Raw genomic sequence first — 12,564 nt, 5'->3', positions numbered from 1 at the left:
CCATGAATGAAGACCATCCCACCTCTCCTTGCACTACTTCTACCGCTGTGTGCCGTGGCACCCCCAACGCTAATCGGCCAACTGCTCTCTGTTGGCGCTCGAGGACTTCCCTGGTGCCCGTCGACAGGCACAGTACCGCATTGGCATATGTAAGGGCTGGTACTGCCACCATCTTCCAAAGCGCTCTCGTCGCTTCGTACCGGTTAAACGAACAAAGTGCCTGGCGCCCCAGTACACCCCTGTAACCAGCAGTTTTCCCCCTGAGTTCTCGTTCATGTTGTCCCAGGTAGTCTGCTCCTGCGGACAATCTGACTCCGAGGTATTTTGCGGTGTCTACTCTAGTGACCGGTCTCCCTTGAATCTGCCACGTGGATCCGCTGTGGTGGTCTCCCTCGCCCCAGGCCATCACTACACATTTCGTGTCACTGAAACTGAGACGACGCTCCGCCATTCCTGATGCGGAAATGTCCAGGAGCGTCTGTAGTTCTGCGGGTGACCCTGAGAGCACTGCAAGTCATCCGCATACACCAGAGCGGGTATATGTCGTACAACCCTTATCCCTTCCTCGAAGTGCTCCAGACGAATTTGGCTTCCGTGGTACCCATGTTGCCAACATAAGATAGCAAAACTGCGGAAACCGAGCTGATAGCTTCAAAATGGCTGCACCGCGGCACTGCTTTAGGCCATTCGAAGAGCAGTGTTCAATTATAATGCGAGGGTAGACATTAAGCGGAATAAATCTTGGAAAAAACTCGCGTTACATTCGAGTAAATATGGTAAGCGAGAGGAATATCAGCAAAAAGAGCTGCAGACGGGAGCCATTATTGCTATCGTGCCACACCCTTCAAGGCAGAGCTTAAGTGTCTCCAATTTTTTTCGCTGATTTAAATGTGGCCAGAATGAACTTTTTCTGGGCACTAGGCTTTGCAATCTGCCTTTGGCCCACTACTGTAGCTGTCATGGAGATAAAAATAACGGGACAAAGATAACTACCACCCCTCCCGTAATCGAGAGTAGATGTAAGCATAAAATGGTTACGGGCAAATTCACGCTGTTGGAAGGGGCAAGCAGTCTTCATCTGCAGCTATATATCACGCAAAGCAATTGCTTTCCGCAAGTTGCTTCCTACCTTTCCTTTCATCAGGCTCTATTGCTTGGCTTGAGCAGGTATGACAGTAATGGCATTGAAATGCAAAAGCGTATGTGGCCATGAAGTGACGCTGGCCTGACGAGAATGTAGGTGAAGCCGCGCATTCCGAATGCCCGAACGCACCTCGATCTGCCGCCACCTGGACTTCCATCGTTGGGCGGCGTTCTACGCGTGCAAGTGTGCGGCACTGTGCCGCTATCTTTGGGGAGGGCGTGAAAGTCTTAGAGAAAGAAGGACTAATCTCGTTAAATCTCGTTTGGTGACCAGATGTTACCGCTTCAGCACCCAGACGAAGGGAAATCAGTGCCTGGATGAGGGCAAATCAGCGCCCATATGTTGGCTCTTCATTTTTGGCTTGATACTACCTCAAAGTCGTCAACAATGGGAGCTAAAAGTATTTGATACCTAACAGCCTGATGCTTGCCTAGACGTATAAATTGCCCATACGCATGTATTTATACATCTGCAGACAGTGTTGCAAACCTTCATGGACATAAATTAGATCTGTATATGCTGCCTTCCTTTCACACCAATCTTTCTCCAAAGTCTTAGAAGTACCTAAGCATTAACTAACAATCAATTTCTTTACACATTCATGTCTCATTCTGTTATTCCCTATTTCACCATTTGCACATGATGCATAAAATGACAGTGATAGTCATTTACCACAGCATACTCCATATGAGACACCACATTGAAAGAGTATACACGCCCAGTTTTTGGGTTTGTGTTATTGTAATTATGCATAAGACATTACAGTACAAAGATTGCCACGCGATATTTGTCTATGACCAATAAATAGTTTATCAAATTTCTTTTCTCACTTGTTTTGGTTTCAATAGCTGAATAGCTGAGCAATGGCTGTGAAGTCGAAGTCAAGTCTAGGTCATATGAGGGATGAAAAAATAACTATATAATCATTCCTCTGTAGTTTTAATTCATTGTAATGCTAAATTCAGCCTGCCTCAAGAGTAAGGATCACAATAAGTGAAGAAGCACGAATTGTATCACTTCTTTTCATTTCTCACGTGACATAGACTTGACTTGACATCACAGCTATTGCTTTGCCGTTGAAACCGAAACCGAAATAGTTGAGAAAAAAATTCAATTATATATAACTTAGTAGTCATAGATGAAAACCAAATTGGTGATCCATGTAGAGTAATGCGTTATGCATCATCAACAAGAAAAACGAAACAAAAATTGGGTGCGTATACTTGCTTAACATTTGGATTTGCACATCACTACTATGCACATCTTTAACGCGGAACACGGAAGTGATAATTATTTACTAGCACCACAGTCTACTGTGAACAAGAAACCTATCAGCACTTTAATGCAGGCTATGAGAATTTCCACTCTGCCATTTTTGTTTAAATACTAAAAGAAATAAAAAGGAAACATAAAAACAAACAAAAAAAGAAGCAACAAGGGAACAGAAATGACGCTACATGAATGTCCAGATATGTTAGTACTAGTATTATCATTTTACCTGCCTATATAGTCAAAAGTGCAAATGTCCAGGTAAACAAAAGGGAATAGGATACACCCGTTCATACCTCCGACCACATGGATGGCGACACGACATGCCGCAAGGAACACACAATGTTCCCACTGCCGTTTCCATTTTGTGTGGACAGATTCCCACTCAGAGTGATGGTGTCAGTTAGACTCAGTGGTGCCTCAATGGACTGGTTGATGGCCATGCTGTTGATTTCCAATTGCGGGAAAGACCTGGCATAACATAGGCCAAGGACCAATTAGTGCTGAAACAAAGAATACTATATAGGCATACTAATAGCCTGATAAACTTTAGACCTAATGAAAACATTGATAAAAGAATCGTGTCTCCTCCATAGAAGAAGGAGTAGCTAAGCTATGAGCATGGAATCCTGGACCTTTCATGCAAACCTTGTGTTCTCCGAATTTCACTCTCATTTTGTCAAAGGGAGAAAAAAGTGAAATCTGCCTAATTTTTATTTACAAGTATCAAATCAGTGGCTCTCTTTGGTCATACGGACACTTGCTTGCAAATAAAAGATTGTTTTATTGATCAGAAAATTCTAATTAAAACAGATTCTTTCTGCTACTCAATTCAATCTCATGACATCACGAGTAAAAGAAAATCCATAGGCATTGTCTCCATGGCACTGTGTGCAATGCTCAGGGATTCGCATACAAAACAAAAACAAACAGCCTTGGCACTGCAGTTCACTTTAGGGAGCAGTCAGTGGTGACAATGTACTTGCAAAAACCTTTCTTTCCAGTAAAAAAAATTCTGCTTATAACTAGAACGGGGCAATTATAAATACAGACCATAACTTTGTCCACATTGTCCCTTGTATAAGTGTGCCTCCTACAACCTGTAGGGCACTTTCTCTAGGTGGTATGAGCTTGAGTAACAGCATACAAGTAAACAAAAAGATGTTTTCGCTTATAGGGTTTAATGACCGCCAAACAGGGACACCATAGTGACACCATAGTGAAGGGCTCCAACAATTTCAACCACCTGGGGCTCTTTAACATGCACTAACATTGCACAGTACATGGACGCCTCTCCGTTTGCCTCCGTTGAAAATTTGCCGCAGCCAAGTGCCGTAACTACTAAGCCACTACGGCGAGGCAGTAAACAGAAGGCAGAAAAATCTAAATCACGCAGGTTTCTCACCCTTTCGTGTCATCGTCGTAGTAGGCCTCAAAAATGTCAGTGGCATCAACACCTACGCTTATCGTTCCCTGCAAGAAAGGAAAATCAGAGTGAAGCAACCTTATGCTTCCATACTGTGGAATTTTCTGACCTGCCATGCACCGTAAACTTGTCAGTGGTGGGGGAACACACACTGCATCGCATAAACGCGCTGTATTCAGAGGGCAAGCATCCCTCACCCATAGGCATGCAATGCAGCAGCACAGCACAAAGGAACATGGAAAATGGCATGCGCATGGCAGAAATCCCAAAATGCAGGCACATGGACAGAAGATGAACAACATAATGCAATCTTTTTCATAGTATAGAAACAGATCTTGGCGGTCTCATGCCTCGTACCAAGATAGGTTTTACTCAATCCTGTACTTCTGAGAGAACATTTCCACTTAACAAATCGGGTAGACCTCCAGAATGTTTTTGCACCTTGGATGGTAGTGTGGCATAGAAGAACCAGACAGACATCCCTGCCTGGTGTCTACAAATGTATTTTACCAGCGCTGCGCAGACAGGCGGAAACGAGACTGTGCGCAGCTAGATTTTCACCTTGCAAAAATGCCAAATCTTCTCTACTTACGCACCGCGCGTAGCTGGCGCTTGTCGTCGTCTTCGGCCGGACCATCGTCATACGTTCTAGTACACTACAGGAACCCCGTCTAGCAAGGAAGCAGTGAGAGCGACATATGGTGAAGCATAGGTAATGTTGCTGTGAAGCAAACACGTAGGGGTGGGCCGACTGGATCGAAGGGAAGATAAGTCTTCAGAGTTGAAGTAGGCAGGTTTCAGGGGACCAACAGAGACAGTATCTTCCCGGCTGTTGAGGATTAGTAAAATGTACTTGGGTGCGCATTTGAGGATCTTGAATGGACCATCGTGAGGGGGGCATAAGGCTGACCACACAAAAACGTGTGTGCAGCTTTGAAGGTCAGGGTTTATGTACACACGACAAGGAGATTGTCTTGGATGGGGAGGGACGATATTATGCACAGTGCTGCGAAGATGGCAGGTGTAGTCGGAAACGTCTGTAGGAGAGGTTGGCAAGAAGTAGCAAAGGGGTAGCGGAATTCATCCGGTACTCAAACAGTGGCGCCAAACTAAACTCGGCGGCACTGGGGGAAGAGTCACAGCGAAGAGCGGCTCAGATGCCAAGCATGACGAAAGGAAGGTGCGCAATCCATGTCGAAGGAAAAGTTTAACCCATGAGTGAAGAGTTCAACTGCCGGTGAAATCGTTCGATGACACCATTCGGTACTGAATGGTAAGATGTTGTCTTGATAAGATTCACACAGTCAGAGAGGTTAAGGAACAATGTGGAGTCAAGCTGACAACCACAGTCAGTCGTAATGGTGGAAGGGACACCATAGCAGCTAATCCAAAGAGTGAGTGGTGCTTGAGAAATTAACTCTGCCGTGACGTCCAGGGGAGGCATCACTTCATGCCAGCTAGTGGTTAGCAAGGTAGTGATGATTCCCGTTGGGTGGAAGAGGTCCGACAATATTGATGTGCAGATGGCTGAAGCAGATGTCCGGGGACGGGAATGCGCCCAGAGGACTTGTAGTATGGCAATGCACCTTAGATTGCTGACAGCTGAGGCAGGTGTGCTACCACCAACGAATGTCTACGCTGATGCTGGACCAGACGTAGCGAGTTGTAACGAGCTGCTGGGTGGCGAGCATTCCTTTGTGAGCTAAGGAGTGACGAGCACCAAAGATGGTCGTGCGGTATGAACGAGGCAAGTAGGAATGAAGATGGCCAGCCAACTTAAGTTGCTGCATGTGCGAAGAAGTCGGAACTTGCAGGCTTCAGTTTGGTTTGGTTTATGGGGTTTAACATCCCAAAGCAACTCAGGCAGATGAGAGACATTGTAGCGGAGAGTTCCAGACATTTCGACCACCTGGGGTACTTCAACGTGCACTGATATCGCACAATACACGGGCGCCTTGCAATTCGCCTCCATCGAAAAGACACCGGGCACTTTCTACACACGCGTACTAACAGGAGCGGGGACAATCATGGCCACTGCGCTTGCGCAGGAGGGGTCTGGTAAACCGGTATACGTGTACATCAGTATGTCTCCGCTCTGCTAAAAGCCTCTATTCTTCAGTGAGTTGCTTGTTCGTTGTCAAGAAGAGATCACACAAAGAAGTGGGTGAGATAAAAGCATGGAACGCACAGACTTGCAACTGATTTCGTGTGGACGCAATCACATATATTGTCAAACCCATGGAAAAAATTTTTGAATCGTGATACTCAAAACCACTTGCTTTATTCATGTACATGATAATAAGTATCTTGTAATATCTTATATTGGTTTGTGCAGAAAAGGCAGGTTTCTGAGCGCTACACAAATCCCAAATCGTTTGTGCAGGTTTGAAGATATACTACAGGTTTGCTACAGAATAAACTTAATCCCAAGACTGCCCTCATCCTGTACTGCGCCTTGCCTACACCCTTTTTCTCACAGTTCCTTTCATGACGCTTCATTGCTCAGGCATTATAATTGTTGAATAAAGGTTATGGGCACCCAGCATTTCAACATAAAGGTGCCTCTGCACCAAAAAATAAAAAAAGAATAAAAGATTTTTTAACAAGTAATTTTCAAACATGACTTTATCTATTGTGATGGCTTCAAATGCCTAAGGACCACAAAACTTCTTGAAATTATGCAAGTTCATAAGTAAGTAAAGAGAAGAATTCAAAATTGATTCATCACTTGCCAGTGCACTACTATGAACAAAGAAATTTAAGCCTAGTTTGACCATTGGGTCAATTTCGGCATGCAAGCAGCCCTGCTGCACCTATGACAGCTTAAATGATAAATATGTTGTAAATGAAAGTTTATGCATTTAAGTCCCTAACCGACGCAACTTTGGTGAACGGCAATAATAATTGATCCCATTTTTTAACCAAAGGTGGCGTGTGCGCAGAGTTGTGTAAACAGTAAGTTTTGGAAAAAGAATCAAATATATATAGTCTAGTTTTGCCACAGAAGTGAATACGAAAAGTGCAGTTAAAAACTGAATAGAATTAAAATAAACAGTAAAAAGAACTAAATTCAATACAAATTAAATATCTGCATAATTTTTTGCAACATTGTCACTGAATCTTTCTTCATTTGAACACTCATCCTATTTCCAATGTAATATCCCATTCTGCAGGGACATATGAGGGTAAAGATAATAATAAAAAAGAAAATATTTTAACAGCATGAATGCACTATACAAATGGACAGCATCACGGTTTTATATCCTTCATTCTATGCAGATTGATAGAGGCAGCATGCTTTGCGTTATTGGAGTGCGTCCTGTTTATCAATGAGTTTTTGAAGAAAACAATGACATGCCCTGTTAAAACTTTGTACTCATTATTTTAAAACCATCTGAAAAACTAAAGAACATATTCAAATTTTAAAAAATAATTTTGAATATTGGAAACTAAAGAAAATGAACAATTTTTCTAATAATCTTAAAGATGCTCAGTTTGATTCATTCAGCGAATTGAACAGAATATCTGATTTGCTGTTTAATATTTTCAAATATTCATACACCTCTGTACATGAGGCATTATAAGAGTAAGCACATACTCCCTTTTGTTTTGAGGCGGCTCTTCGCACACATTGACCATGTCCCTCAAATATTACACTGCACGCCAGTATCATAAGATTTTATTTTTTGGCGACAAAGGCAAGTACAGATGGTATTCACAGCATGTTTTAGGCGAACTGAAGAACAATTAAATTTTAATGTGTCCTTTAATGCAAATTGGTTCTGCATGTTAGCCAAGTCAAAATATTGAAAGTTCTCTTTCCCCACCTTTGGGTTTGTCCGCTGCTGCAGACGCCTTTCTTCCTGCTCCCTGGCCAGTCGCTCATATTCTTCTCTGATCTCTTGTGGTGTTTTCGTACGCTGAACAATCTGATGAGATGAACAACAGAAATCTAGGCATAAACATCATAAGCTGCCAGGTCTAGAGCATCCTCAATAAACTAAAAGCAGCACCAACATGTGAAAATTGCCGCCCGCTTCCTCTCCGGCGCTTTCGTTCAGCGTTCGACCCTCCCATCGGCCGAATGCCGTCACGTGTTTCCACGTGCTTTTTTTTGCTTTTCTTGCTTGTTGCTTTGGCTGCCTCCTTTCCACCGGTGCAAAACAATGCGAACGTGGAGCATATCGTTGTGTGTTTAGCTACGGCTCGCGCCTCTTTCGCACTATTTTCTTTAAATTTGCTTCGTTCGAAATATCATGTTGCTGCGCTTTCAGGTGCAGCACACATTGGCATGATGGCAAATCTTTGTTTATAATACCGTCCGCGAATTAAGATGCGGTGCGGGGGAAGGTTTCAAGGCCCCGAATCGGCCGGGCAGACTTCAATTCAATGCTATGGTCACGGCTCTGAGTAAAGTGAGTCATCTCTAACCTAATATGCCGCCACACACTCTGTACGGATTCATTCATTTTTTCGCCTTGCCAAGTGCCACGTGCCCGCGCGTCATTTTTTTTACACTTTTCGCATTAGACATTGATTAAGTATAGAATAAAGTCCTTGGTTTTAAGCTACTGAGCCATGTTTTCTGAGACGTCGGTGTCTTGAATGTAAGCTAACTACATGTTTTGAATATTTTGCCATATTTAACGAAACAATGACGGCTCTTAGGCGACTGGATAAAGCCACATATTTCCTGCTATGATTTCATTTGGTGTGGTAATTCTCGATTTCGCACACCATGCATACAAGCGCTGATAGACCTGCAGCTGAAGTTGAAAACGCATGGAAGACAACTGCTGCCCCGCTTCTCAAGTTTACCGACATGCTCGCAAGCCAGTCAAAGCTGCAAATAAACCATACACAGCCTGTTGCTAAATTGTTCTCGTCTTGCACCTAGTTACAATTTTTTTTTTAAAGCATGCCGTTCAGTTTGGCTAACGGGTGACGAACAGCAGACGCACGGAGGTGAAGGCGAGTTGAACCGACGCCAAAATCACGTATGTGTGGTGTAAGACATCGACAGCTGAAACTATTTCAGTGGAAAATCCCTGTCAACATTCTGTATTGATGTTTCAGCAGCGAGTAGTATTTTGATGTGAACACATTCATTTATTTATTAATTTATTTGGTTACTATCAGGGCCGTCGAGGCGTTACAGATAGGAGTGGTTTAACTACTTATACAAACATTAGAACTAAGGCGAATTTTTTGACATAGGTGATGAAGAAGCGCAGATTTGAATGCTTCAGGTTCGGAAATGGAGACGATGCAGGCGGGCAGGTGGTTCCAGTCTGAGCTGGTCGGAAAGTGTAGAAATACTGGTTAGTCCTGCAGTTTGGAACATTTACTTTAAAACGATGGTCAATGCTGGATGATATGTAACTCGGAGCGGTGAAAAGAATTTGTTTCAAGGATTCATTTGTGTAATATATTTTGTGGAATGTGGAAAGTCGAGAGAAATGACGCCGCACCGAAACATCTGGGAGATCTAGAGATCGCTTCATGAGTGTGACAATAGATGAACGGGAGTAGTTATTCAAAATAAAACGAGCTAAACGATTCTGGACAGATTCTAAGATATTAATTGCGACAAAATGCAAGCTGAAATACTCTGGTGAGATTCGGCGCTGGCACCTTTACCAGCACCTGCTTCGGAGAGCGTGTGCTAGCCCTGCACCGTGCAGGTGGAGCCGCAGTCGAAACGCGAGAGGAGGAGCGCCGGCGCCGGAAGAGGAGAAAGGAGATGGCGCTACTTTTAGTTTATTGAGCGGCTTTAGGCAGCTCACTGGAAGCAACTTCCTCTACAGCTTCAGAACTACGTAGCACAACAGGTTTCTTGCAGCATGCTCTTTACCTGCCAACCTTCAGTTTCAAGTCCCTTGACACCCAGTGTGTCATATATGGCTCTCTTGTGGGGATCTGCCAACACTGAAAGGTTGCAAGAAGCAAATAAACAAACAAACAACACAGTATAATTTATAGCAAAATCTTCTATAATGCAAACAAACATTGTTTCTAGTTAGTAGCAGAGACGAACTGAACATTTAGATCCACGATGGACAATGAGAGATGATACACAAACCTGACCAGCAAGCACATTTAACTAGTACACTGAGGTACCTGGTATGTAGCTGAGAATGTTTACTACTTGCTTTTAGCACCCCATTATTTAAGCTACTGCCACGTTTGCCTGCTCCCGCCAACGTGGCAATTTTTATAAATGCTGCAAGCAGAGATGTCAGAAACACACTGATTTGGTTGGAATATATATTACTCTAATACTGGCCTCAGTCACGAATACCGAACCTCTTCTCTGCATACTTCGCTACACTACTGCTGCACGTTTCTCCGCACAAAACTAACCGCCGTGCACGCTTATTCACCAGGCAGTCGACGGTTAGCGCGAAGGGCTCCTGGCAAGAAGAGCAGAAAACGCCGCGCCACTGGCACGGTGGTAGTGCAGATACATTCACAGCACCAAAACAATCAACGGAAGACGATGCCACTCGACTTACAAACGCCGCAATTTAGCCCGAGGAAATCAGGAAAGCTGTACCAGAGTCCTTCAATGCTGGCTCTACAAACTACCACAGGTTTGACACTCCAGATAGAAACTAAGCAAAATAATTACATGACAGTAAAAGGACAGAGATTGGCCCTGAGCTTGCATTATGGGATCGATAGACTAATATAAGCCACCTGATAGATAAAACGCTTTTAATCATTTCGCCCTTTTTGAGAGCGCGCCCATTTCAACTACCAAACACGACGAAACTTCTCTAACTTGCCAACGAAGTTCCTGAAATCACCTTCAGTCAATGAAACCCGTTACGATTAGCTTAACTGTGACAGTTAAATCCCCACACTACGTTTGTTATACGTGCAAGTACGGAGAATTCAGTGAAAGCTAAAACCACAGCAAAGCCGACTTACCGTCGTACGCTTTTCTAGTCTTGTTGAAGAGTATTTCTGCGTCTCGCTTGCTGCCGGGGTCCGCATGTTTGTCGGGATGGTATATCTTACTAAGTCTTCTATAAGCGTTAGTTATTTCTTCGGGAGTGGCCTGTGCGAAAAGCGAAATACAATATCATTGGCATGCGCTCATATGCACACACATGAGCAGACCGGCACTAGCTGACACCATGACATTTCATCATCCCTGCAGCTAGCACCTTATCACCATGCAAAGATTAACGCATTCTGTTAAGTCATAATAACCAAACTTTGCGTTTAACTTACGTCTCTTGCAATGTTCAGGAAGGTATAATAATCGTCCTCTACTTGCAGGATATCATCGTCTGCCTCTCCGTCCATGTGCGCCGCCATAACTGCAGCTAGCGGCACCATACAGATAAACAAGAAACTTCTCTCAAGGTAATACAAAACATAAATTTCACTAAAAAATAAAAAACAAGGTTTACTTATCGATCAGCTAGGTTGAAAAAATGTTGTTATATTTACAATGTTCTAGTTTGAAAAAATTCTATCAAGTAGCCTGCCGACTAGAGTAGCGCACACGCTTACTCTCGAACCCATGACTTGCGTGCGCTCCGGAAAGTTGCGTGCGGCCAGCCGGCGAAGGGTCTGTTTACATTCGATTCAAAGAGTTCGTGTTTCTGAAAAGCGTGAACATTTCGTGGCAGCTCGTCGCTGGAGCTTCATCTTCGGCAAAATATGTAGTTTTTAGCCATCTTGTGCATTGTGCGTGCTGCAAGCCGGCCCGGCGAACGAAATAAACTGCCAAGGATGAATCTTCCAGACTGTTGAAGGCTGAAAGATGGAGAACTGCTGGGATGGCTCAAATAATTCACACAAAAAATGCAACCTCTCAGTCGAACGCTGGTAAGTTCTATGCATTCTACGGCATGTCGAAGAGCTTCTGCATACTATCTGCGCGGCGAGCGAAGCGTCTGCGTCCGACATGCGTGCGCTCTCGCCAGCGACCCGTGTCCAGAAATGGGCGTTCCGATTCCGTCGTGGTTTCGATCGTGATTGCATCCCGCTTACTGACTACTCGTTAGATAAATCCTGTTCTTTCAGAACCACCGACAAATGAATTAAGATGCAACTTGATGTATTGTGCTTTACCGTGTCGTTTTTCGTTGCAGATGATCGGCCCTAGCTGATGGCGTTTCTCCTGCTTTCACTGTGAAGCGCACCCAGAATCACGCGTAGAAGAAAAACTGTCGGGAGGAGGAAATGTTTGCGCATCTAAGCGCGATCAAAAGTGTTATTCCTTTTATGGTTTCGGCGCAACAGTCGCTTTTTGCGCGTCTAATTTCTCGCGGTACACGCAGCGGTGTGTAAGGTGCTGGGAGCTGCATCTGTCGCGCGCCTGGGTGTGCGGGAATCGATATTCACTCGTGCTTGCCGAAAGCGACCGACCCGGTTTGTCGGCTCCGCTCGATCGCTAGCCATCAGGAATTCGCGAAACGCCGCGGAAAGATTTATGGTGTGCACGGACAACCGAATTCCACATCGTGCCAGAACGTGATTCTCGCTTGGCACGCGACCCACATAACGGCGCCGTCGAGTTCTGCGAATCGCTGCGTGGTTCCAGCTGCGCTGATTGCTTGAATACATCCTGTGTGACGTCTTGCCTTCTACTGATAAATGAGTAAATTGATCTTACAGGCTGTTAAACTCATCCCAGTGACCCACTCCTGTTAGAACTCAGGCGAATAAACATTACCCAGCCTGAACTAGGTAGAAGCACAGTGGTTTC

General features: G+C 44.3%; 2 protein-coding genes across 5 annotated transcripts in view; one reads left to right on the top strand and one right to left on the bottom strand.

The window, feature by feature from the left end:
- The window catches only part of LOC146197325 (dnaJ homolog subfamily C member 11), a 53,867-nt gene extending 42,689 nt beyond the window's left edge, over positions 1 to 11,178 (bottom strand). The window contains exons 1-6 of the mRNA XM_084599161.1: positions 11,079 to 11,178; positions 10,773 to 10,902; positions 9,694 to 9,767; positions 7,667 to 7,768; positions 3,819 to 3,886; positions 2,710 to 2,884 (exon numbers count right to left, since the gene is read on the bottom strand). Of these exons, the coding sequence (XP_084455287.1) occupies positions 2,710 to 2,884; positions 3,819 to 3,886; positions 7,667 to 7,768; positions 9,694 to 9,767; positions 10,773 to 10,902; positions 11,079 to 11,165 (636 nt within the window). The 5' untranslated portion in view covers positions 11,166 to 11,178. The remainder of the gene's footprint in view (positions 1 to 2,709; positions 2,885 to 3,818; positions 3,887 to 7,666; positions 7,769 to 9,693; positions 9,768 to 10,772; positions 10,903 to 11,078) is intronic.
- A 192-nt stretch (positions 11,179 to 11,370) lies between these two features.
- The window catches only part of Camta (Calmodulin-binding transcription activator), a 474,504-nt gene continuing 473,310 nt past the window's right edge, over positions 11,371 to 12,564 (top strand). For all 4 annotated transcript variants that reach the window (XM_084599157.1, XM_084599156.1, XM_084599155.1 and 1 more), the window contains exon 1: positions 11,371 to 11,681. In XM_084599157.1, coding sequence (XP_084455283.1) covers positions 11,633 to 11,681 — 49 coding nt within the window. In that variant the 5' untranslated portion in view covers positions 11,371 to 11,632. The remainder of the gene's footprint in view (positions 11,682 to 12,564) is intronic.

This window comes from Amblyomma maculatum, chromosome 3, assembly GCF_055883805.1.
Source record: "Amblyomma maculatum isolate TAMU_Amacu chromosome 3, ASM5588380v1, whole genome shotgun sequence".
NCBI lineage: Eukaryota > Metazoa > Arthropoda > Arachnida > Ixodida > Ixodidae > Amblyomma > Amblyomma maculatum.
The sequence above is the reverse complement of the archived record's forward strand: the minus strand, read 5'-3'. Positions and strand labels throughout refer to the sequence as shown.